Here is a 26,518-nt window from a genome sequence, read left to right on the forward strand (position 1 = left end):
TGTGTGTCATGATGAAACCTCCTCTGGGGTATGATAGTCCTCACTGTGCAGATGAAGCATCAGGGTCTGAAAAAGGTGAAGAAAGTCGCCCTGGGTCCAGCTGGTAGGAAGAGGGACTGGAAGTGAACTCACTTGCCTGACCCCTCCCTTCCCACCCCTCTGCCCTGCGCGTGCCTGGAGCAGTGTGCGACTCTGGCACCAGCCGAGGGCAATCCTGGGTCGTGAGACACAGCATGAAACGCCTGGGCTCCGGCCAACCCAGCGCCCACCCGGCCAGCCGTAGCCCGCTAAGGGCAGTCACTCGCTGACTGTCCTCGCAGCCAGGCACCCCTTCTGCCCGGATGGCCAAAGAATTAGTGCAGTGATTGCGTAACTTTAGCAACGGAACTGTTTTCTTTCTCAAAAAATTTTACATACAGTCCTACTATATACAGCTTGGATAAACAGTTAAGTGCCATGTATTTGAACCCATTTATTCTGGCAGTTCAAATCCGCGGCACCCACCGGAGAATTGCTGCGAGCAGAGCAGGTCCCTGTGCCGGCACCGCGTTTGGAATTCGCGTTCAGAGCGGCAGCCGCCGGCTTGCACTGGCCTCAGCCTCAGTCACCCTCAGCTCGCTTCACTGGCCCCCAGAACGCTGCCTGAGGAGGGCCCTGACCTGCACGCCCCCGAGGCCGTGGAGAGGCCCAAAGGCCCGGGCAGCGCGGCCCTGCAACTCGCCGGCCAGGAGGCACGTACAAGACACTCAGGTCTCAGGACAGCAGTCGGGGGCAGCCGCGTGGGTACCGACCCCAAAGATGACGCGTCCCTCCTCAGATGCGTTGATATTTATGTTATTACAGCTGAGTACTTGCTTTAGAGTTGTGTCTAAAGGAGCTCACGTAAGGAAAGCTGAGCCCGGTACTGGCGGGCCTCCACCACCTGGCCCTGCCCCTGCCCCTGCCCCAGGGCAGTGCTGGTCAACCAGAGCCCCCCTTCTCATGTCTGGGGCGTGGCTCCCCGCCCAGGCCGGTCTCACCCCACCTGCTGGGCTGGACCCCTTGGGGTTTCTGCCCAGGCTCACTGCAGCCCCCTAGGAGGACCCCACACCCACCCTGATCACTGAAAACCTCACTTGGGTGAGTCTGGAAGATGCACGATGTGAGGCCCGTCAGGTCAGGGTGGGAAGCCGTAGAGATCCTTTAACGGGAAGTTCCGGCGCGTGGGCCGTGAGGCTCAGGTGGATGGGGCGGCGGGAGGGGGGAGGGGGATGGGGGATGCGGCTTCTCTGTGGCCCCTTCTGTCTGCACGGCCTCGGGTCCCCTGGAGGCCACGGCCAATCCCTCCAGCCCCGAGTCAGCTGTGTCCCTGCAGCTGGCACAGACCCGTGGGACCTGCTTTCTTGTCTGTCCCGGGAGGCACCCAGCTGGCCATTGCCTTCCCATCCACAGGGTCCCTGCCTCTCCGTCGCCTCTGATTTTCTGCCGGTGCCTTCGGCTCCGCACCAGCTCCCTCTACTCCTAGCCAAATGCTATTTAAGTTCTGAATTTTTTTTTTTTAATTCTGATTTTTGTTCTCTGGTTAACTTGTCATTTAATTTTCTCATCCGCTTGGCTTAAAGCCAAAGAGTATTCGTTCCAAATAAAAATGGTAAAGACCTTTTTTTTTTTTTTCCATCTCCTAAGAATCTTATGTAAATGCAGCGCAGCCCGCTGTTAGGAAGAGATATTCACAAGCCAGTTCTGTTATCGGTTATTAACCTCAGCTTCTAGATCTAGGTAACTTTTCTCTTGGTTATAAAAGCCCTGCGTATTCATAGTAGAATATTTGAAAACTACAGAGCAGCATAAAAAAGAAAAGAAAAGAACCCATTATCCCACCAGACAGTGCGAACATTTCAGGACCTCTCCTGCTGGTGTTTTCTTTTCAGAGAGACAAAGGGAGAGGGAATCACTTTCTTTTACATAATTTTTTATTTTGATCATTGTCACTCAGCATTCCATTAGCGGTCTTCAAAAACATGAGTTTAGGGCTTCCCTGGTGGCACAGTGGTTGAGAATCCGCCTGCCGATGCAGGGGACACGGGTTCGTGCCCCGGTCTGGGAAGATCCCACATGCCGCGGAGCGGCTGGGCCCGTGAGCCATGGCCGCGGAGCCTGTGCTCCGCAAGGGAGAGGCCACAACAGTGAGGCCCACATACCACAAAAAAAAAAAAAAAAAAAAAAAAAACATGAGTTTAATGCCTATATAATGTTCCATCGTTGAGACTTACTAAGATGTAATCATTTCGTTACTTTGAGATATTCATCTTAATTCCATTTCTCTGCAATAACTAACACACAAGGAACAGCCCCACTAGCTCTTTGCTTGCAAAGGGGCCGTGCAGGGCAGTGGTTTGGGCCTAAGCCTGGGAGGTGACTAGAACACTGCCTGACACTTGATAAATGCTCTCTTTATTATGTCTGCTATTATATTCTTAAGAGCAGTTCCTGGAAATGGGATTCCGGTCAAAGGGCACACATATGGCCACACTGTTTCCCAGCAGAGCTATCTGGACACACATTCCTGGAAGGCTATCCCTCTCCCCACTCCCATCCAGAGTCGGTGCCTTCACCTTATTCAGATAAGCTCTTGGGGACCATGGGAGATTAGCGTGCAGTTGTGAGCAATACTGCAGAATCTGTGTACCCTTCACCCCGTTTCCCCCAGTGTAACGTCTTGCAAAATCACGGTACAGGGTCACTGCCAGGATGTAACCGTGAGACAGGCCCCCGCCTTATGCAGACTTTCGCCATTTTGTTGTGCTTATCTGAGTGTGTGTGCTGAGTTCTGTACAATTCAATCACATATGTAGGGTCTCTTATCCACCACCACAATCACGGTAGAGGACAGTCCCAGCCCTTTTGTGACCACGCCCACCTCCATCCTCCACCCGGAGCCCCACCCTCCTGCTCCCCACCTCCATCCCTAACACTGTTCTCCATGTCTATAATTTTGTCATTTCAGGAATGTCGTATAAGTGGAATCATACAGCATGTAACCTCTTGGGTTGCCTTTTATTCACGCAGCATAAATCCCTTGGAATCCATCTCAGTTGTGTAGATCAGTAATTCATCCACAGTGTGGATGGACCAGAGTTTGTTTAACATTCACCTGTTAAAGGGTATCTGTGTTGCTTCCAGATTTGGGCTTTCCATCACTTTTTCGTTCTTGCCAATGTGGTGGTTTGCCTTCCATTTCTTGGAGGCCAATGTGGCTATTTTTAGAAGTCAGTACTCTAGTTTGGCTGGGTGGAGATTTCTGATGCCGCATGATGCGTAAAATTCATATCATCAAGTAAATACAAGTATGATGAAATGTCAGTGCTGAGATTTAAGGTGCTGCGGGGCTGAGGTCAATAGCTGACGTGGATGGAGCGAGGAGGGGCCAGAGTGAACGTCACGGGAAGAGGCGTCGAGTTCTCATTAACAGAGGAAGGCACCGGAGCCGGGTACTGCGTGGAGGAACAGAGCTCGCCACGTGCCCTCAGGAAGGACAGCTTGCTGGGAAAGGAGAAGTGCCTTTCTTCCCTGCCTGCTTCAGGGCCTCGGCATCCTGGTGTCTGCGCACCCCGGCTCTCATCTTCAGCTGTAGCCGTTTAAAATCACCTCGGGGAGAAACTGCAGAAGAATTACAATGAGGAAAGTTTTGCTCGAGATTCATTACTCCAAGTTCACAGACGCTCTGTGAAAATTGTTGCTAATGCAGTCGAATAAAAAATTTCACATGGGGCTTCCCTGGTGGCGCAGTGGTTGAGAGTCCGCCTGCTAACGCAGGGGACGCGGGTTCGTGCCCCGGTCCGGGAAGATCCCACGTGCCGCGGAGCGGCTGGGCCCGTGAGCCGTGGCCGCTGCGCCTGCGCGTCCGGAGCCTGTGCTCCGCAACGGGAGAGGCCACAGCAGTGAGAGGCCCGCGTACCGCAAAAAAAAAAAAAAAGAAAGAAGCATCACCTGTGTGAATTCATACGTGGATTTTAAGTCGTGTGCGTGCGTCAGGGGTCATAATCCTCAAATGCATGCTGCAAAACTCAGAGCTAATATCTGGCAAAGATGGAATACAGCATCTTTGCGCCACCTGGGCACCCACCCGGGCCAGCAGCCCCAGGCTCTGGGCCCACGGATAGAGCAGGACTCGGCCTCCGGGTCTGAGAACCCACCCGCACGGCAGCCACGACCATCGTGGGGCAGACGTGGAAGCAGGTGCCGGTCAGCCACGTGCCACAGTTGCGGACACATGGACGGGCTGGGAGTGGATCCGGGAGCGAAGGGGGCGGAGCCTGAGCTGGGGAAAGCGTGTGTGTCACGGTCCGGGCAGCCTCCCCAGGGTGGAGTCAGCTGCTGAACTGACCGGCTGCTCACCAGAGGAATCTTGCTGAACCAGCCCCTCCAAACTGGAGAATGGGACACATCGGCCTTAATTCTGCACCTTTTAGGTTCACAGAAACCCGGCCGGTGGGCCAGGCCACAGCCTGAAGGGAGAGGCAGACTGGAAGGAGGCCTGGAAGCTTCCAGGGCCGAAGGTGGGGAAGCCGGATGCAGGGCCCTCACAGGAGGTAGAACACCCTCCCGGGAAAGGTCCAGCAGAGGCGGGGCTGCCCCCACCCGCGGGTGAACACCTCAGGGCTTCTGCGGGTCTCGTTGAAGCCTGGGGCCCCAGTCCCCCGCGCCCCGTCGTTGCTGGATTGCCTATGTCCTGTCTCCCGCCCAGTGTACATACAGCCCATCGGGATTGGTTTCCAATCCAGAACATCTCAGCCGCTCCCCGCACACCGTCCTCGTGCTGAAACACGAAGCTGCGTTTCCCAGTGGAAGGTCCTGTTGGAATCTCTCCCGAGGAACGTGGAAACCCTTTCATGCTGGGTTGGTTTGCAGAAGACCAGAGAGTGCCCTCCAGGAGCCCCGGCTGGGCGATGATCAAATCTCCATCCTCCTAACCTCATAATGGGAAACTCGCTGATCGATTATCTGAGCTGCCTGGCGGCCCGGAGACCATCCGTCCTCCTGCTTTTCGACACGGAGACAGCAGCGTGTGGCTGGAACTCGGGAACTCAGGGGCTGCTTCCTGCATTCTCCCCTCCATAAGCCTCTGAACAGGGGGTCCAGGGGGAGAGAGGAAAACACAATAGAATCCCGTCCCAGGAAGAGGCCTCTGGACTCAGAATGGACAAGTCACCCCCAGGCCTTTAGGAAGTGCCGTCCTGTGTCTTTAACCCCTGGCAGTGCTCTGACCATCTGCGCCACGGTTACCAGCCCCGGGTTCTAAGTACGTTGATGGAGGTGCTTTTGATACCCAGAAACAGAACCATGCGTATATGGCAACTCAAGACACTGGGCTCTCCTGCCCTCTGAGCCCCGTGATCCGGCCTCCCTCCCCGCCTTCTCCGGGGGCTGCGCCTCCTTTGTGATCTCGTGGGTGGCCTGCCGTGGTCAGCCCAGGTCAGCCTCCCCGTGACCCTGTGACTCACCCCAATTGCCACCAGCTCCGGATCGCTTAGTGACGTTCCAACGAGGAAAGGAGATTGTGTGCTGGCCCGACAGTTGCAGGTCAGGCTGCGGGCAGGGTCCCCGGGGGCCAGGGCTCTAGGGAGGCGCCCCGTGCCTTGAGGGCTGTGGCTGGGCCACGGCAGTCCCCTGGGTCTCGCTCCCAAGTCCCCACCTGTAAGGACGGGCCTGCAGGATGTCTTCAGAAAGGTCCCCACCCAGCAACCCGCCTGGGAGGGCACAGCCCTGACCAGAGCCCCGGGCCCATTTCCTGGGCTGCCCGCCTGGGATGCGTCAAGGCCAGTCCCGACCATGCATGGAGCCGGAAAGCCCGGTGAACCCGTGTGGGCCCCGGGACACTCACCTCTCTTCCCCGTCTGCACCGGCGGTTCGTTGCTCCCCACAAAGCCCCAGCACCGTCCTGCTGAGAGCTCGCGGCCTGGAGCTCCCACCCCGGGCTCCATCCCTGCCTTTCTGGAGCCAAGGGTCCCCCGCCTACCAAGAAACAGTGGACACGGAGGAGCTGGGTTACACGTCCTGTCTTCACGCTCTGGAAATGCTGCAGTCGTACATTTGAGGTCCCACTGGAATAAAATTGGGTGCCAGACAAAGGAGGGCCAGAAGTCGCTTTGGGTGCATTCGGCAACTTGAAGAGCCCTGGAGACTTCCATCCACGGTCAGGATTTTAGAGCCGGTGGGGAACCGGGAGGCTCACAGGCCGCAGAGCTGACACGCGGCTGAACTTTGTGTTAGAGCAGCAGCGCCCTGAGGGCGCCGTTCAAGCTCCTTCCCTCACGTGCTGCCCGGCTCAGCCCTGAGAGGCAGGCGCAGCCGCCGCGATGGACCTCGTTCGCAGAAAGGCAAACTGAGGCTACGGGGCGGTGGCCGTCTTGCCCACGACGGCGGAGGGGCGGGCAGGGCACTGGGAGCGAACCCACGGATAGAAGAATAACCGACAGGGAGCGCGGGACCCCCTGCTCTTGCCAGGACACCATCGCTGGGTGGGCGGGGGGTGAGTACAGATATTGCACGCCACGCCGAGCCTGCGAGTCAGAGCTGTTTGGGTCACGTGTGTGTGTGCTGGACATTGGGAGGCCTGGGCTGTGATCCTGAGCCCCTGACCCCTCGCTGGCTGGGCCCAGGGGAGCTTCGTCCAGCTCTGTGTGCTGCTTCCTCCGGGGACCCCTCAGCTTGGCGGGTGGCTGGTCTCCATGAGTATTTGTTACCCAGCTCTGCAGGCAGCAGGCAGGTTCCAGAAGCCGAAGTTCCCCTCTGACGTTCGCAGACCCCCGCTGAATATGGGGGAGGACCAACATCCGGCAGAAGAGAGGCCTCTGGGCTCTCCTTGTTTTCTCTCGTCCTGTTTTAACGTCACGGTGCCGCCGACCAAGCCACGTGAAAGGCTCCGGGGTGACCCGCCGTGCTGACCGATGAGCCGCATTCCCCGGGGCCGCGTAAGACCCTTATTTCTCTGTCAGTCGTGCTGCCTCCACTTTTCACGTTTAAATTTCATTTCACCAACGCTTTTTTCCCCCGCTGTTTTATTTCTGGATAGAGCATAAAGGATTTGCAGAATGATTCAGCATGGGAACAGAAAGCCTTGTGCCCTCCTGACCAGGCTGCCTGGTGACGGGGGCCGGGGAGGGCTTCCTCCCAGGCCAACCAAGCCTTTGTGCTACAGGGGCTGGTTTCCCACCCCAGGAACAACCCATCTAGGCCGGGAGCTTCTCCTGACACCCGGCCAGGAACTAGGCTGTCCACGCACTTCCGACGTGAGGGCTCACGTGATGCGTCAGCCCAGCCTCTCACCTGCGTTGGCCCTGCTAAAAGCTCATCAACTAACTAACTAAGTAAGGCGAAAGCCTGACTCTCGCACAGACGTGAAATGGCCACACGTCAGACTAACTCGTTAGCTGAACGGGAAACAGCAAGATGTTACAACCAGTTCAGAAGTGCAATCAAAGAACCCTGCTTTTCTATGCACTAGAGGAATGTTGAAATGGATTTACAGATGGACACAGCATATGGTTTTCCAATGGAAAACCATATGGAAGATATGGAAGATACCCGATGCAATCTTTTCTGCTTATTTCTGATTTCCTTCCACCCCCCGCCCCCCCAGTCAAAAATAATCTCAAAGACTCTTCTGGACCCAGAAGAAGGCCGGCCTCCCTCACTAGGTTGGGCTGTGGTTACAAAGGGGCAGCGAGAGTGTCAGTGTGCCCTGTGGGCCCTTCTGGGTTTGTTTTGCTGGTTCGTAACTGGACTTTTTAAAGCTTCTATTATTTGCTATCCCGAGGCTAGGAAGCCATCACAAAAGACTCGCTCCTCCAGATTTCATCGAAGTTGGGCAAACTCACCTCTTGTCAGGGCCCCCAGGATGTTCCAAGCTCCTGGTCTCTGTTCCCACCTCCCTCGCTGGGGAGGGCCTTGTCAGCACTAACTTTCCTGCAGCCACGCTCAGCGCCTGGCCAGCATCTGGCCGTGACCTGCCAGCCACCTCGCCCTGCGCCGGAATCTCCGGGCACATCGCATGTTCACAGAGCTGTCTTGTCCTCTGCCTCGGCCCACCCTCGCCTTTTACTGGGCTCTGGAATAAACCCACGCAGTCGGCCGGCACCAGGTGGACACGAGCTTCACAAAGGCTTGAGTGGGAAGGTCAGAAATGGTCCCGTGTCAGTGGGCGAACGGCCAGGACCCCGCACCCCACCCGTCTTGGGCTCAGCTGCAAAGGCCGAGGCGTGAGCTAAGGCCTGTGCTGGGGGCTCTGGGACGCCCTGTCGTGAAAACGCGCGGGGACGAAGGCGCAAGACGCCTCTGGCGGTGGGGTCGGGGGGCCGTGTGGAGAAGCTGGCCCCGAGTCCCGAGGGCTGGGAGGAGGGAGAGCGGAGGAGGGTCTCTGGGAAGGGGGGGCCCAGAGCAGAGGGCGAGGGAGGGGCGCCCGTGGCCCGGAGTGAAGGCGGGGCGGGAGCTCGGCGAGGGCACAGCCTCGAGGGACACAGCCCAGAACCTCAGGTGCCCAGCGAGGAGACGGGCTTTCTCCGGTGGGCTTGCGGGGCAGCAGAGGCGTCTGCGCGGCAAAGTGGTACAGCCAGGTTTGAGTTCTAGAAACCAAGGGTGGGTGCTGGGCTGAGACCCAGCAGGGGTCCAGGCGGGACCAGCTCTGAGCCAGGCCGCTGGCCGCCGGGTGGACAGTGCCGAGCAAAGGCCCCGTCACCAAGGGAGCGAGTACCACCCCGGGGGGCAAGCGGGGCAGCCCGGACAGTGGTGCTGGCTGAGTCTCAGCGTAGCCAGGCCAGTAGCGCACAGGAGGCCGTGGTAGTCAGGGAACAGCTCCGTTTGCGGGGGAAAATATCTGCTTACTCTGTTTTACTGTTTCCAGTAAAAAAAAGGTGCAAACTGATCTGGCTGAAAAAATAGCGCTCTGGGCACTGAAAAATACCCACCCTCCTCAGCTTGGCTCTCCCCACGCCCACGGACTCCTGCTGGTGAGCAAGAGGGGCCTTGCAGCAATTAGCCAGGGAAAATGTGGAAGGAAAGCCTCTGCTATGGTGGAAATGGGAGCCTTGGCGTGGACCGTCCCGTGCGCTGTCCAGCCTTGGAGAGCAACCCCCCTCTCTGTACGTGAAGCCCCCTCTCTCAGGGAGGGGTTCCGGAGCTCAGATTCACAATCGGGGCCCCTCGGATGCAAGATGCTGATGTGACGTGTTTCTCTCCTGTCCAGCAGGGACTGGACACCCAGGCCGTGTGTAAAATTGCCTCTGGTGAAATTTGTTCACTAGGCAGAGCGACGGTTCCCATCGGACCCTTTCTCAGGGTGACGCCCTCTTGGATGTGGTCCTGCACCTCAGCCCCCAAATCCTAAAAGGCAATCTTTTGTTTTTAAGCTAATGATCTTAAATCGCTTTTGCATAATGGCCCCGGAGGTCGGAGGTCGTTGGAGACCCCCTGCGATGTGATATCGTTAAGCTGAGGTTGTCGATGCGGCATCAGACATCACCATCACGGGCACGAGGCAGCATGTCACCTCAGGTGTCCTCACGTGGGTGATAGCGCTGTTTCCCACAACTCTTTTCAGCGAACAAAAGAGTGAAGTTTTTCTCAGCCTGTATAAATCGACTCAGTGAAGAGACAGACGTGCATGTCACGTTCCAGTGCCCACGGTTATTTTGGTTTTTTCTTTGTAAAATTAACCTGCAGGTCGGGACCAGAGAGAAAGCTCTGGAATCTGACGTCACCCTGGAAACCAGCTGCCCTGTTCCTGCCCGTGTCCCTCACGGCCCTCTGCTTCTGTTTTGCAGGTGGTCTTTAGCAAGTATTGCAACTCCAGCGACATTATGGACCTGTTCTGCATCGCCACCGGCCTGCCTCGGTGAGTGACCCGGAATCGCCCCCGCCAGAGGGACGCCTTTAAATTCACCTGGAGGGACAGGTACCTGGGAGGGCGAGTGGCCGAGTGTAGGGGACAAGAGGTGTGGCAGGGCCCGTGGGCTCACCTTGTACCTTTGCACTCGGGACCTTTGGAATCAGTGGATGAGTCCCTGGAGGTTTCAGCTGCCGCTGCGCTACACAGAAGGACCCTTTGGGCGGAATTAGGCAGAAACTACTGTCTTAAGAGTTTCTTTTCTCCTTTCATTTATTCCTTTGCTTTGGGAGAAAGGGTAAAGGACGGTGGTAGTGTTCAGACTTTGGTCCCCCAGCCCCAGATGATCCGGCAAGGGGGAGAGAGGGGCTCATCACAGATCAAGGTTTAGGAAAAGACTGATGTCAGAAATAAGTTGAAAAGACCAGAAATCTACCTTATAGAACCATAAGAATTCCAGAAGAGCTCTTTTCCCCAAATCGACAGTTTGTTCCAGCAAGTGGAGTTTCGGTCCTAACTCCCCAACTATAGAGAGCGATCAGGAGTAGCTGTGGCTTGCAGTTAGCTAAAGGTATGACCCAGGCCAAGGAGGGTGAGAGAGGACAGTAGGAGCCTTTCAGAGTCAGGCGAGGAAAAGGAGAGTCGGGGATGAGATTACACACCTGAAGTTGCAGCACGTGGCGGTCTGCAACAGCAACAAATAGCCCACAGTTCGGGGCATCTCTTATTAGGCACTGTGCTAAGAAATAAATACATGTTATTCTTTAGAACAACCTGGGTTTCAGGTGTCACCCCCACTGCACAGATTTTGATACACTGCTGAAGACCAGAGAGTTAAGTCACCAACACCTCCCGTGAAAGACCCCGCAGATGAGAAGTTGGAGGAAGATTCAGTGTATCCACTTAGAACTGTTTGGTAGGAGAGCTTTTTGCCCCACAGGAAATGAAGCAGAAAGGCAAACCCTGAATTCATCACTGGCTGATATAAATGTTCATTTCTACTTTACCACAGTTTAATCTCCCCACTCAACAAATTACACTTTCTCCAATCCCCGTTTTAAATCACGTACACATCTACTGAGCACTTAGACCCGTAACTTTGTTTACAAGCTGAGGGCCGGTGTCCTGAGGCCAACTCCTCATGGCCCCTCGGGCAGGACGGGCTCGCTACCCGGGCTCCTACCTCACGGGAGGCCCAGACTCAGGTGCGCACCCAGGGGACAACATCGGGGTGAAGACACTGGCTTCTCCTGTCTTCCAGGAACACGACCATCTCCCTCCTGACCACGGATGACGCCATGGTCTCCATCGACCCCACCATGCCCGCCAACTCGGAACGGTAAGCGGCTGGCGGGCTACGTCAGCTCCTTCTCGTGGTGTGTCTGACAGCTCTCTGCGTGCGCGGCGGGGTCTGCGTGGTGGTTTTTGAAATTCACTGCTGCAGGAAAATCTGAATTTAAAGCAAAGATGGGAGGGTCTGGGAAGGAGGCTGCTGGTTCCTTTGCAGAACTCGTCACTTTCCAAGAAAGTAGCAGCTCTTCGTGTGGCCAGGGACCTTTCCGAGGCTCCACAAGAGCCCTCTGAGGGGGCGTTTACAGATGGGGAAACCGAGGCACTTTGTGGCAGTAGCAGAGCTGCCCCTAGTCCATCCGGGCAGGAGATTCCCTGACCAGATGCCCTGGGCAGCGCTGGGCGTTGACCCCCTGGGGCAAGTCCTGGGGTTGTCAAGCACTGTCCACCGGCTACTCTGCCCAAGAAGCCTGGGGGCCAGAGGAGCGAAACCAGGAGAGACCTAGAGAGGAAAAGGCTTGGGCAGTAAACACACCTGTGAACATCTGTAAAACAATCCGGCTGCATGTGGCCGGAGGGAGGACAAGGACTCGAAGCAGAGCCTCTCCCGTCCATGCCCGCCCCTCTGCCCAGCGGCTGGTGAGGTACCCGGAGGTCCCCACTTTGTATTTGTAGCAGGGCCGGGCAGAATCCAACCCACGTGCCCTGCGAGGCCGGAAGCAGGAGCGTGTTTGGGAGTGGGGTGCCCCTGGGGACCCCTGTCACTCCTGCCCCTCACTGCATCCCGCTGCGAGGGACACGTGTCAATCCGGCCATCAGGGTGTGCCCCCCCCGACCGAACCAGGCCAGCTGCTCCAGCCGCAGGAGAGAGCATGCCCGGGCAGACCCTCAAAGTTCCCGGCCACTGGAGGGCCCTGGCCCCCGGATGGCAGTGTGGGAATATTTGGGGTCCCACGATGGGGTCCCTGGGACCTCTGCTGTAGGTGCCCAAAAGGTTCCCCCGACCAAAGGTGTGTGCACACCTGAGCGCCCAGGGGTGGGCACCAGCTCTTCTTCCTGTGTCCCCCGAAGCCACCTGTCAGCCATCCACGCCAGCCTGGGAGCAGGATGCCTGGCCCCAGGCAAGGGCTCAAGACCTCGCAAAGACTGCCAGGCTTTGGTGCAGAAAGCCCGGCAAGTGCCAAACCCTTGGGATGTACAAAGTTCTAGAACGTTTGAACAGCCTCCAGTGTCCTCCGAGCTCCATGGTGAGCGGCCAGCACTGTCCTTCCCCGAGCATCTGGGTGCTTCCGCCCGGCCTCCCCTCCCCCTCCACTGCATCCATCAGTCTCCTGAATTTTTAATTTCGTCATCAGGAGCTTCTGCCCCCATGCGTTCTGGCTCTGATAACGCCCTGATTATCGGCTCCGGGCTCCCCGGAAGGAGCGATGCTAGTTGAATCCCCAGAGGCTCCAGGAGGATTGTTGTAAATTGTGGCATAAGCTCCAGCCTGACGCAGATCTGTACTCATAAGGAAAGTCACGAGTGACCTGTCACCCCTGACGTCCACAAGATACAACGATGTCATCAGGGGGAAGTGCCCTGTCCTTGCAAGCCGGTGTCTGATGGGGCAAAACTGCATTTTTCCCGAATTAATTTAAAGCAGTTTGTAGGGCTTCCCTGGTGGCGCAGCGGTTGGGAGTCCGCCTGCCGATGCGGGGGACGCGGGTTCGTGCCCCGGTCCGGGAAGATCCCACGTGCCGCGGAGCGGCTGGGCCCGTGAGTCGTGGCTGCTGAGCCTGCGCGTCCGGAGCCTGTGCTCCGCAACCGGAGATGCCACAGCGGTGAGAGGCCCACGTACCGCCAAAAAAAAAAAAAGCAGTTTGTAGTTTGTCAATTCTGTTCTGCCACTTCATCGTATCTCCTTTGGCTCTTTATTCTGTGCCAGCCCTTCTCAACGGGGGGCAGTTTTGTTCCCCAGGAGACACTTGGCGAAGTCTGGAGCATTTTGGCTGCCACGCCAGGGGATGGGGTCTCTGGCATCCAGCGGGCTGAGACCAGGGCTGCTGCTCTACGTCCCTCAGTGCCCAGGGCTGGTCCCACCCCAGACTCACCTGCCCAAATGTCCGTGGTGGCGAGGCTGAGAGCCGGTGTACGTGGTCCCCACTGCTTTCTCGTCGCAGAGCCGCCCGTTGTCCTCCAGGCCACCGGCCTCACGCACACCCCCGGGGGGCTGGCTGAAGCAGAGCCCCCTCCCTCCCTCTCCCCACCCCCTCGGGGCCCCAGAACCGGCATTTCCGCAGGTTCCCAGGTGGCGGTGCTGTTGGCCGGGACCTCCTTAATCACTGTTCTCAGCACTGGGCCTCCCCTCCCCATCTCTGTCTGCTCCCTGCATTCGAGGTCAAGGACTTCTCCTTGTCTCGAGCTGCCGCCATCATCTTCCCCGCCCCCCACCGTCCGTGTCCGCTTCCCTCTCTCAGCCCCCGAAAGGCGGCGTTCCCCAAGGTCCCCTTCCTACCTGCTCACCTCCCTCTCCCGGGCCACGCGCGAGCCCCGGCGAGGCCTCCGATCTGCTCCGTTAGCCTCTTAATTCTCCGGTCCCGGGGTTCCAGCTGCCGTCGGGGGTCCCGCCCCCTCTAAACATGCGCGGTATAACCTAGTCCCACCAATCCAGCGACCGCCAGCCCTGCCTGCAGGTTCAAACCACCAGGGATCATCAAAACGGCTCTGGTGGCCAGAGCCCCACGAGGACCCAGGAAATGTGGATTTTTGAGGGATTTTTTTTTTTTTTTTTTTAAGCTCACCGGGTGATTCCAATATGCAGCGAGGGTGAGAACCACTGGAGTCAAGCGGGCAAAACCTAAGAAACTACTCTCGACCCCCAGGTGGGTGCGTAGCCTGCCCGTGACCGGAAGGTCTCCTCTACCAGACACAGGGTTTCCGCTTCTCGGAAGGTGCTGGATACGTTCCGTTTCTTCCCGGAAGACGGTCAAGTCAGGTCGTGTCCCTCCAGCTTCCTCCGCCGCTGAAGACCCCGCAGCCCCTCGGTGCGGCCTTGTCAGCACCTGTGCCCCCGGCCCCCGGCCGCGGATTCAGGAACCGCCTCCCGGGAGAGGCTCCCCGGCAGGAGCCAGCTCGCCCGCCCGTGCCTTCTGTCGGCCCCAGTTCACACTCGCAGGGGCCGCTTTTCACCGCCTCTCCTCCAGGTTACAAGGGCTCTCGACCGTGCCCACCTGGTTACCGATCAGAAGTCGGGGTCCCAGTTTTCCCATCGGTTACACTAAACCTCGGCTCATTTCAAACCAGATCTCGTGACCTTCTGACTCTTCCTTCAAAATGCTTCTTCCCTTAACGATCAGAGAACGTTCAGACCAGCATTTTGAATAACCTGGTACCTCTTTACCTAAGTGAGAGAGGCTCTCATCTAGCACTGGGCCGAGTGGCTTCCTCTCTCTTCGGGAGCTGATAGAAAAGGTGATTGACTGCTAATCACCCTCGTTCCTAAAGACTAACAGACCCAGGTAGACACATGGCAGCTTCGTTCGGATCTCGCCCGGCGGGCCCGAGCGTCGGGTCCCTCGCTCCTTTCTGGACGAGGGGACATTGTGGATCCCGCGGTGTCCCGCTGACCAGCGTGTTGCTTCTTGAGCGCCCTTCCGTTTCTGCCTCTGCTGCTTCAAGATCCTTTGCTGAAGGAGAGAAACAGACCCTTACGTAGGTTGAGGAACAATGGGGCGTGTGGAGAGAGGCGAGCCAGGACGGCGCGGCACACGTGTGATACAGACGCTCCTCTATTTCCAGCCATAGCCAAGTTGTGGTACCGGAAGCTGTGCCCCCCCGATGAAATGGCTGAGCATTTACAAGGACCACGTGTGCCCGTCCCCTCGGCTGGGGACAAACGCTCCCTGGGTTCCGGCGCGGCTCCCACTAAACGTGTTTGAAAAGAGGCATTTTGGAAAGAGACAGATACAAGTTCAAGGCAAATGGAAAGTGGTTTATCTCGATTCTGTCGTTGAGGAAGAAGTGATGAAGCTGCAACTCAATTTAGGCCGAGGCAGGAGTTTATTCAATCGTGGAAGCAGCATAGCTGGTTCCGAGAACGTTCCTGCCGTTGAGTCAAGGGGATTAAGGAACCAAGGGCCAAGAGTAATCTCGGGGAGCCAGCTGTGGCCAGCGCCTCTGACACGGGGAGGGGGAGGCGCGTTTCGGGACACGTGGCCCTGTCTCTCCCCATCCGCACCTCCGGTACCTCCTCTGTGCCGTCACCGTCACCTCCCGGCCAGCGTAGGCCTGTGGAGAGCAGGGGAGGGCAGTCCTTGTGGCTGCAGGGGAGGGAGAGAGAAGGGAGAGAGGGGAAGGGAAGGCCCCTTCCTGCGCCGCTCGGGCCTGGGGTCCCGTCTCTCCACCCACTGCCCCAGCATCAGTGCTGCTCACGGGGCTGAGGGAGGAGGAGAGGGGAGAGGGGACGCCCACCTCGCCTCGGCTCTCGGCGCCCCTCACCCCGTCGCCGCAGCCCTGGCCCCGCAAGGCAGCATCGACACGTGCTCTGGACACGCCCCTGGTTCAGAGTCAGCCCCACACACGCGGTGGGCTTCAGGGAGGTTCCCCGCTTCCCTGAGCGGGGGCTCCTGGAAACCTGCCAGCTGGCGAGGCGGACGGCTGCTGGGGGGGCCCGGGGAGGGGGGACTCGCCCTGCTCACCGTCAGTGTGAGGACAGAGGCAGCCGGCACCGCCTCGGCCAAGCCCCGCCCCAGCCAGCCGTCTCACCTGCTCTACAGGTGGGGCCACACTTCAGACCGCGTTGATTCTGAGCAGGACGTTCTGTGATCTCCCGGGACCCAAACACCATGACGACGAAACCTCTGTAGGGAATGTTCCCCAAGTCCCAGATAACCAACTCCCGGGGACCTTTGGAAGAGGACCTTTCCCCAAGCAAGGTGCATGCTCCCGCGGGGGAGGTGGGTGGGGGTGACTTGCCCCTCACGGGCTCCACCAGGAGGAGACCCTCGCGGGGAGGCGGGACTCGAGACCACCATGGGCTTGTCCGTCCATCGCTACTAGTGCCACGCAGTTGTTATTTTTATACTTTATCGGCCTTTTAAATGTAAACAATCTTCCGTGTGCCCTGTAACTGTTAAACCACAGGTAGGATGCCCAGTCAGCCACCGTTAAGAGTCTGGCGTTTGGTGTAACTCCTTCCGGAGCCTCTGTACTTCCTTTCTCCGTCGCTGAGCTGATTCTCCGTCTGAGACCCTGTACTTGCCGTGTCTCCCTAACGAGCTGTTGTGGGCGTCCCTCCACGTCAGTACTTGCTCACTCATCTCCATCTTTTTGACAACTGAGTGACACTCCACAGTTCAGCTAATGTGGCATCCGGCCCCAGCGGAGAGGGGCCCGAATAGTTCTTAGCCACTCAAATGGCAGCACTCACGTCCTTTCAACGCGTACTTGACCGTGGAACGCGGGATCCGTGAGGGCAGAGTGTTCTTGCCTGATTCACTCTTTAAAAAAAAAAAAAAAATTATTTATTTACTTTTGGGTGCGTTAAGTCTTCATTGCAGCGCGCAGGCTTCTCACTGCGGTGGCTTCTCTTGTTGCAGAGCATGGGCTCTACGTGCGCGGGCTTCAGTAGTGGTGGCATGAGGGCTCAGTAGTTGTGGCTCGTGGGCTCTAGAGCACAGGCTCAATAGTTGTGGCATGTGGACTCAGTAGTTGTGGCTCACAGGCTCAGTAGTTGTGGCACATGGGCTCAGTAGTTGTGGCTTGCAGGCTCTAGAGCACAGGCTCAGTAGTTGTGGCACGTGGGCTCAGTAGTTGTGGCTCACGGGCTCTAGAGCACAGGCTCAGTAGTTGTGGCACGTGGGCTCAGTAGTTGTGGCTCGCGGGCTCTAGAGCACAGGCTCAGTAGTTGTGGCACGTGGGCTCAGTAGTTGTGGCTCACGGGCTCTAGAGCACAGGCTCAGTAGTTGTGGCACGTGGGCTCAGTAGTTGTGCCTCACAGGCTCTAGAGCGCAGGCTCAGTAGTTGTGGCTCTCGGGCTTAGCTGCTCCGCGGTATGTGGGATCTTCCCGGGCCGGGGCTCAAACCCGTGCATTGGCAGGCGGATTCTGAACCACTGCGCCACCACGGTAGCCCTGACTCACTCTTATATCACCAGAACCCGACCACACTGAGCACTCAGCGTAAAACGTGTTGAATGAATGAACGAGTGACACGTGAAGGTCCCTGTGTACAATAACCGAAAGAGTTAATACTTTCGTTCCTAGGTTCACATGCTGAGACAAAGGATTTTACATTTGAATCAGTGCTGCTAGGTTGCTTTCCCCTAGGTGACGGCAGTCCGTACTCCCACTAGCAATACCTGTGAGACCCTGAGTCCCTGTGTCCTAGTAACATTCATGTTACCAGGTTCGAAAATTTGGGTAAAAGAATAGCCTCTTTCTTGAGGTCCCTCTTTTTATTTTTATTAACTGTTATCAATGATTTCCTGTTCCTATTCTTTGCCTATTTTCTGTTGACTTGTCTCCCCTCAACCTTTGCCAGAGGTCCTTATATGTCAGGGACCTTTACTCTGTCTTTCCTATCACCAGTATCCTCTCCCCACCCCCTGTGGGTCTCGTGATTACCGGTGGTGACATCACCGAGGTGCCAGTGCATTTTTGACTGAGTTATTGACATCATCCTCTCTTGTGCGCTTGGGGGATGCAGTCTCCAGGAGCTCAAAGCAAAAGAGGGAGAGCCTCCTGCATCAGTCAGGTGTCAGGACAGACCAGGACAATTCTGTGCCATCCCAGCTGCATTCAACATGTTTATTTTATTAACCAAATATGAGCATTATAGAGGAGGTCCATTGTTTAAATGATATATTTAAAGTATTTAGAATTCTTCTGAATGAGAAAGCTCAGACCTGCCAAAGAAATTCATTTTTGAAAGACCTAATTGACTGAATTCTAATTCAGCCCAAATGCTTCTCTCTCAGACCAGATGTACATGAACCTCTTTGACAGCATGTTACAGTGGAACTGCCTTCTCTCTTGCAGGACTCCCTACAAAGTGAGACCTGTGGCCATCAAGCAGCTCTCTGGTAAGACCTTGCTATCATTTTTTAAATTAAAAGGAAAAAAAAGAAAGAGCTCCAGGCTGTGCCTGTGATTGAATATGTATGAGTCAGGCGTTGAATTGGACGCCCGGTACTGTGACAGAATCTAAAGCCGTGAACTGCTGCAGAGACAGCCATGCTCTGCCCTCCACAAAACCCCAGGATGCCCAGCCCCACCCCCTCCCACCCGGTCCTGATGACTTAGCAGACACTGGGTGACACCCCACTCGTGTCTCCCTGGGCCCAGAGTCTGTCCTGACCATTCAGACTGTGAGCAAAAGGCCAGCCTCCAGGATACACCTCATACAGCCAGTGGTATTGTTTCCTTAAAATCCCATTTCCTTTTGGATCCTTGATCCCTCTTATTTATGTATGATTTACACATAATAAAATGCTCCCATTTCAGTGTATGTTTTGATAAGCTTTGAAAGTTCTATGCATCCTTGTTAACTGCCACCAAAACCAAGGCTGGGAACAGTTACGTCACCTAAAAAAGTTTTCCTGTGTCCCTCCGCTCCTGGCCTCTGCCAGCCACCAGCCAGCCGCTCTTTGACACCGTAGATTAGATTTGCCTTTTTGAGGGTCTCATAGAGAATGAAATTGCGTGACACGTGTACTCTCTCTCTTTTTTTGACTCGACCTAAAGTTTTTGAGACTCGTCCACGTGTATCAGCGATTCTTTCCTTTTTATTGGCGAGTAACATTCCTGGTATGGCTGGACCACAGTTTGTTTATCCATTCACCTGTCAAAGGACATCTGGGTTATTTCAGGTTGGGGACTTTTACGAATACAGTAGCTGTGAGCATCCAAGTACAAGCATTTATAGGGACATATATTTCTATTTCCCTTGGAGTCAATGGGATTGAATGGGATTGGTGGATCACATGGTTAAGTGTATATTTCACTTTATAAAAAGTACTGCCAGGCAATTTCCCTGCACGTCCTGCGTCCCCACCCAGAATGTACGAGAGTTCCCGTTGCTTCACAGTCTCAGCAGCACTTGACGTTGTCAGTCCTTTTCGTGTTAATCAGGTCTATTGGGTGTGGAGTGGTACTGCATTTGATTTTAATTTGTGTTTCCCTAGTGATTAATGATGGTGAGTATCTTTAAAGTATTTACCGGCCATTCTTTTTTTTTTTTTTTTTTTTTTTTTTTTGCGGTATGCGGGCCTCTCACCGTTGTGGCCTCTCCCGTTGCGGAGCACAGGCTCTGGATGCGCAGGCTCGGCGGCCATGGCTCACGGGCCCAGCCACTCTGCGGCATGCGGGGTCTTCCCAGACCGGGGCAGGAACCCGCGTCCCCCGCGTCGGCAGGCGGACTCGCAACCACTGCGCCACCAGGGAAGCCCTTTACTGGCCATTCTTAAATCTTCTTTTATGAAGTTTTTATTCAAATCTTTTCTGATTTGTTGGTTGTGGTGGTGGTGGGTAGTTTTCCTTCTTACTCTTGAATTGAAAGCATTCCTGGTATATTTGGGATACACGCCTTTTGTCAGGTAGATATTATAAATATTTTCTCCTGGTCTGCAGCTTGCTTCTTCATTTTCTTATGAGTGTCTTTCAATAACCAGAATTAAATTTTGATTAGGCCCAGTTTATCAGTTGTTCTTTTATGGTTTGTACTTTTTCTGTCCAAAGAAATCTTATTTTATCCCATAGATGTGAAGTTTTCTCCTCTGTTTTCTTCTACAAGTTTTATAGTTTTAGCTTTTACATTTAGGTCAGTGATCAATTTTGAGTTAATTTTTGTGTATGGCCTGAGGCAAAAGTTGAGGTTTATTTTTCTTTTTAAAATTTAATATTAATTTAATATTAATTTAATTTTAATTTTTGCAAAATTGATGTCTACAGAATAGAATTTTGATGCCACCCATACTCATACTGCGCTGGATGGTGTGTGAGTGAGGCCCTGATGTTTCTGTGTCTCAGGGTCTCATCTTTCAAGTGACAACGTTTACATAGGAGCACTGGTTGCTTTAAATATTTTTATGCCTGAGTAGCTCATTATGAAACTCTTAATTCAGTTCTTTTGATAGTAGATGTTAGAATAAAATCTGAGTTCTAACTTTTTTTCGTATGAAAATAACTTTCTTTTTTTAAAAAATAAATTTATTTATTTATTTTTGGCCGTGTTGGGTCTTCGTTGCTGCGCGCGGGCTTTTCTCTAGTTGCGGGGGCTACTCTTCGTTGTGGTGCGCAGGCTTCTCATTGCAGTGGCTTCTCTTGTTGCAGAGCACGAGCTCTAGGCACGTGGGCTTCAGTAGCTGTGGCACACAGGCTCAGTAGTTGTGGCTCGCAGGCTCTGGAGCACGGTCTCAGTAGTTGTGGCGCACGGGCATAGTTGCTCCGCGGCATGTGGGATCTTCCCGGGCCAGGGCTCAAACCCGTGTCCCCCACACTGGCAGGCAGATTCTTAACCACTGCGCCACCAGGGAAGCCCAATAACTTTTTATTAACATAAAAAGTGTTTATCAAGCCCTTGACTTAACAATAAACTTTTTATTATTGTTTTTTGTTGTTGTTATTAACTAGATCCTCAACTTCATTCAGGCTTCACTAGTTTTTTTCCTGATGTCCCTGTCCTGATCCAGGATCCAATCCACACTTAGTCGTTTTGCCTTCCAGTCTTCTCTGGTCTGACAGTGTCTTGGACGTTCCTTGTTTGTCATGACTTTGGCAGTCTTTTAAGAGTCTGTACAATGCCCTTCGATCTAGGCTTGTCTGATGCTTTTCTCATGATCAGCCTGGGGATGTGGGTTTTTGGAAAGAATACAAGGAGGCCATAGTACCCACATGAATCACTGGCTTCTTCGCTGTAAAGTCACCATTTTCCCCTTTCCTTGCTCGATTCTTTGGAAGCAAGTCCCTAAGTATAGCCCACCTTCAAGGGAGGGAGAAAAGAATTGAGGTTCACTTTCTTAGATATCCATTTGTTGAAAATGGTGCTTCCCCCCCCCATTGAATTATCTTGGCACCTTTGTCAAAAATCAATGGAACAGGGCTTCCCTGGTGGCACAGTGGTTAAGAGTCCGTCTGCCAATGCAGGGGACACGGGTTCGTGCCCCGATCCGGGAAGATCCCACATGCAATGGAGCGGCTGGGCCCGTGAGCCATGGCCGCTGAGCCTGTGCGTCCGGAGCCTGTGCTCTGCAACGGGAGAGGCCACAGCAGTGAGAGGCCCGCATACCGAAAAAAAAAAAAAAAATCAACGGAACATAAATGTGTGAGTCTTAACTGTCATGCTCCATTAATATCCATTTCCATCCTTACTCAGTGCCTCACTGTCTTGGTTTCCTAGGTTCATAATAAGTCTTGAAATCTGGGAGTGCAAGTCCTTGGATTTCATTCTTATCTTTCAAAAATGTTTTGTTTACTCCAGGTTCATTTTTTTTCAAATAAATTTTAGAATCAGTCTGACAGTTGCTACCCAAAAAAGTCTGCTGGGATTTTGATTGAAATGATGTTAAATATATTGACAATTTGGAAAGAACTACTATCTTAGTAATGTTGAGTCTTCTGATTGGTGAATATGGTCTCTCTCAATTTATTTGAGTTTCCTTTAATGTCTCTCACTAATGTATTATAGTTGTCAATGTAAAGTTCTTGAATGTATGTTGATAAATTTATCATGAAGTATTTCATATTTTTAATGCCACTGTCAATGGATTTTTTAAAATTTCAATTTCCAGTAGTTTTTCATTTATAGAAATACAGTTGGCTTCTCTGTATTGACCTGGCTAAACTCACTTATTAAGTCTAGTATCTTTTTGTAGATTTCCTGCGATTTTCTACATATGCAAAGATAGAATTACTTCTTCCTTTCAAATCTGATGCCATTTATCAGATTCTTTTTCTTGCTTTATTATACTAACTAGGGTATCTAGTACAATAGAAGAATAGAAGGTGTGAGTGGAGATTCTTGCTTTGTTCTCAATCTCAGAGGGAATGTATGAAGTTTTTCAACATCAGTTATGAGGTTAGCTATAGGGTTTTTTGGTGAATACCCTTTATCAAGTTGAGGGTTTATTTGTTGTTGTTTTTTTAATTTCTCATCCTAATGTGTTGAGATTTTTAATCATAAATTGGTGTTGGAATTTTGGAATTTTGTCAAATGCATTTTCTGGCTATATTGAGATCATCATGTTTTTTTTCTCCTCTCTCCAGTTAGTAGTGAATTTTACTGATTGATTTTAAAACCTTAAACTAAGCTTGCATTCCTAGTATAAACTCCATTTGGCCATGGCATATTTTCTTTTTGTTTTAGATTAAATTTACACATATTTTGTGAAGGATTTTTGCATCTATATTAATGAGGGACTTTGGTCCATAGTTTTCTTTTCTTATATACATCTAGCCTCATAAAATGAGTTGGGAAGTGTTCCATCCTCCTCTATTTTGTGGAAGAGTTTGTATAGAGTTGGCATTATTTCTACCTTAAATGTCTAATAGAATTCACCAATGAATCCATCTGTGTTTGGAGTTTCTTTGGGGAAGGTTTCAGATTATGAATTCAATTTAATAGGTACATTCAAGTTTTCTATTTATTTGGGTATTAATTTTAGGAAGTTGTGTCCATTTCACCTAAGTTTTATCTAAGAATATACTGGTATGATGTAGTTTGAAATATGTCTTTGTTATCCTCTTTAGGGGATTGTAGTGAAATTCCCCCTTTCATTCAAGGTATTAATAATTTATATCTTCTCCCTTTTTAAGTTGATCAGTCTAACTAGAGATTTATAAATTGTATTGATTCCTTTTTCCAAAGAAATAGGTTTCATTGGTTTTCTCTATTGTTTGTCTGCTTCCTATTTCATTGATTTCTTCTCTTGTGCTTATTATTTCTGTCCTTCTACTCATCCAGATCTGATGTGTTCTTCTTTTTCTAGCTTCTGAAGGTGGAAGCTTGGATCATTGATTTTAGATCTTTCTTTTTTTATATAATGATATAAAGCTAGAGATTTCCCTCGAAGCATACTTTAGCTGTATCTCATAAATTTTGATGTGTAGTGTTTTCATTTTTACTCACCTTCAAATATTGTCTAATTTACCTTGTGGTTCCTTTTCTGATCCATTTGTTATTTAGAAGTATATTATCTAATTTTCAAATATTTGGGTATTTTCCAGTTATCTTTCTGTTACTGATTTCTGTTCATTCCACTGTGACTATGTAACTTACGTCTTTTTTGATTTATTGAGATACATGGTGTATCTTGGTGACTGGTCCATGTACACATGAAAAAGAACATGTACTGTCGTTACTGGATGAAAGATTCTACACATGTCAATTAGGTCAAGTTAGTCAATAGTGTAGTTCAAGTTTTCTGTATCTTTACATATTTTTTGTCTGCTCATTCTATTGATTACTGAAGGATGAGTATTAAATTATGTAACTCTCTTGTGGATGTGTTGTTTCATTTCTCAGTTCTCTCAGGTTTTGCTTCATGCTTTTCAGTTGTTCTGTTATTGGACACATACTTATTTAGGATTGTTGTGTCTTCTTGATGGATCAACCCCTTTATTCTTATGAAAATTTGCCCTTTATCCTTGGTACTATTCCTTGTTTTCAAGTCTTCTTTATCTCATGTTACTATAACCACTCCAGCTTGCTTATGCTTAGTGCTCCTATGCTATATCCCTTTCCATCTTTTTACTTTTAATGTCTTTATATTTGAAGTGGATTTTTTATAGGTGGCATTATCAATTCTGGCAAATTAAGCTGTCCTTTTTTCTTTTTGCGGTACGCGGGCCTCTCACTGCTGTGGCCTCTCCCGTTGCGGAGCGCAGGCTCCGGATGCACAGGCCCAGCGGCCATGGCTCACGGGCCCAGCTGCTCCGTGGCACGTAGGATCCTCCCGGACCGGGGCACGAACCCGCGTCCCCTGTATCGGCAGGCGGACTCCCAACCACTGCGCCACCAGGGAAGCCCTAAGCTTTTTAATTAAGTTTTTAAGCCATTTATATTAAATGTAATTATTGATATGGTTGGGTTTAAATCTACTACCTTGTTACTCATTTTTTATTTTTCTCATTATTCTTTTTGATATTTTCCACTCTTTCTACATCTTTTGGATACGAAGCATTTTTAAATTCCATTTTTTTTCCTCCACTCTGGATTTATGAAGTATACTTCTTTGTCTTATCTCTTTGTGGCTGCTCTTTTTGGTTATTTTCTTTGTGGTACGCGGTGCCTCTCACTGCCGTGGCCTCTCCCATTGCGGAGCACAGGCTCCGGACGCGCAGGCTCAGCGGCCATGGCTCACGGGCCCAGCCGCTACGCAGCATGTGGGATCTTCCCAGACCGGGGCACGAGCCCATATCCCCTGCATTGGCAGGCGGACTCTCAACCACTGCGCCACCAGGGAAGCCCTGTGGCTGCTCTTGGTGTTCCAATATGTACCATCGACTCATCACAGTCTGCCTTTCAGTTCCATTACCCCACTTCACGATAATGCAGGACTCTCAGAATAGCATGATTCCATTTCTCCTACCTCATTCTTTGTGCTTTATGTCATACGTTTAAACCCCATGATACACTGTTATCATTTTTTGCTTCCAACAATTATATTTTTTTTCCTCATGTCTTTGTATATTCATGTTTGCCTCTTTGTTATGTTGTGGATCATCTGGATTTTGTTTTCTTCCATTAAAGAGCATAGGCTATGTCCTGGAAGACAGTTAAGCTACTTACAAATCAGTTTGTTGCCTTTGAGACCTGTCTTTTAGCTTAGCTAGGACGGTTCTAGAGAGCCCCTACTCCAGGGAGAGTTCCATCCTGCAGCTGAGGCGCCATCCCTGTGGGGTCTCCACTGACGTCCTGGCGACCACCAAGCATTCCTGACTCCAGCTCTTGGGAGCTCAGACATTTGGAAATGAGGTGTGAGGTTGCTGGGGGCAGGTCACGTGGGACCTTGAAGGTGCCTGAGGAGCTGGTGCCGTGATTCCCATGTGGGAAGGACAGGGGAGGTGGTGAGGAGTGATCAGATCCTGGCGTGTTCTGAAGGAAGAACCAGACTTATTTCCTGACTGAGTAGGAGTGGGATGTAGAAGAAAGAGCAGTCGGAGAAGCCTCGGGGCTCCGGCCTGAGCCACAGAAAGGACGGAACAGCAGCCCGTGAGGGTGTGAGCTGAGGGTGACGTGGGCTCAGGACGGCGGGTGGGGGCGGTGCATGGTTTGCCTGTTGGACATCCATATTGGGTAGACGGGTCTAGGGGAGCCGTCACACCTGAGCTGGGGATGTGACAACGTGACACCGGACTGTCGGTGTGGGTGGTGTTTGCAGCCATGGGCCTGATGAGCTCCCCAGCGAGGGAGGGACCGAGGGCTGAGGCCTAAGACACCACACTGGGGGACAGCATCCCCTGCGACGGACACTGACGACTTGACACCATCCAGAAGAGGGTCCCTTTGAAGAACAAAGGGGAGAAAAACAAGCCGAGCAGGTGGACGGGACAGGGATGAGCTTCCGGAGACAAAGACTGGGGGGCGTGGCAGCGTGGTCAGATGTCTGCACAGTCCTTGCTAGAGGAAGAAGCAAGAGGGTTTTGTGTGACTCTCTGCCCTCTGGGAATTGCTCGTAGGAGTCTTTAACCCTTTGAGCTTCTCTCTCTGGAAATAGCCTTCCGTCTCCCATCCATCAACACCTGGCCTGGCTTCCTGGAGCCTCTCGGCCTTTGCCCCCAGTCAGTAACCAGTCCTGGCCATGCATCCCTGAGTCAGGACCTGTAAGGAGCCCCACTGGCCCTGCAGTCGCCAGGCCGCACTCACGATGGCAGGGAAAAGAACCTCAGGAGAGGACTCAGGAACCTGTGTCCAGACTTACGTGCAGCTGCCGGGGCCCGTGGGCCTGGCCTTTCCTGGGGGCCCCGCCGTCTTTGCTGACCCTCTGAGTCACACGTGCCAATAAACGCTCCTGGCGTCCTGGTGGGCCCGGGCAGTGCAGAAATGCCCCAGTCTGCCTGTTTTGCAGTTTAAATATTAGGAAACAGTGAAGAGAAGAGTATTGTGAAAAACATGACTTTTCATAGAAGAGAAGGACGGCCCAGTCCTAACCCAGCCACCACATGTATAAGAAGGCCAGCCACCGTCCAGCTGCAGACGTAAATGCAAAATACACACTGAATTTTGAAGACTCAGCATGGAGAGAAGGAATGTGAGCTATCTCATGAATAATGTTTATATTTCCTGTTTTCTTATTGAGATGTACTTCACACAGCATAAAATCCACCATTTTAAAGGGCACAAACTCAGTAGTTTTGTAGTATATGCACCTTGTTGTGCAACCATCAC

General features: G+C 52.6%; 1 protein-coding gene across 2 annotated transcripts in view; it reads left to right on the forward strand.

Annotated features, from left to right (window-relative positions):
- PDE9A (phosphodiesterase 9A) overlaps positions 1 to 26,518 on the forward strand; it is a 103,901-nt gene that overhangs the window by 25,410 nt on the left and 51,973 nt on the right. For both annotated transcript variants that reach the window (XM_067035182.1, XM_067035181.1), the window contains exons 2-4: positions 9,801 to 9,871; positions 11,124 to 11,201; positions 18,172 to 18,215. In XM_067035182.1, coding sequence (XP_066891283.1) covers positions 9,801 to 9,871; positions 11,124 to 11,201; positions 18,172 to 18,215 — 193 coding nt within the window. The remainder of the gene's footprint in view (positions 1 to 9,800; positions 9,872 to 11,123; positions 11,202 to 18,171; positions 18,216 to 26,518) is intronic.

Source organism: Kogia breviceps, chromosome 5, assembly GCF_026419965.1.
Source record: "Kogia breviceps isolate mKogBre1 chromosome 5, mKogBre1 haplotype 1, whole genome shotgun sequence".
NCBI lineage: Eukaryota > Metazoa > Chordata > Mammalia > Artiodactyla > Physeteridae > Kogia > Kogia breviceps.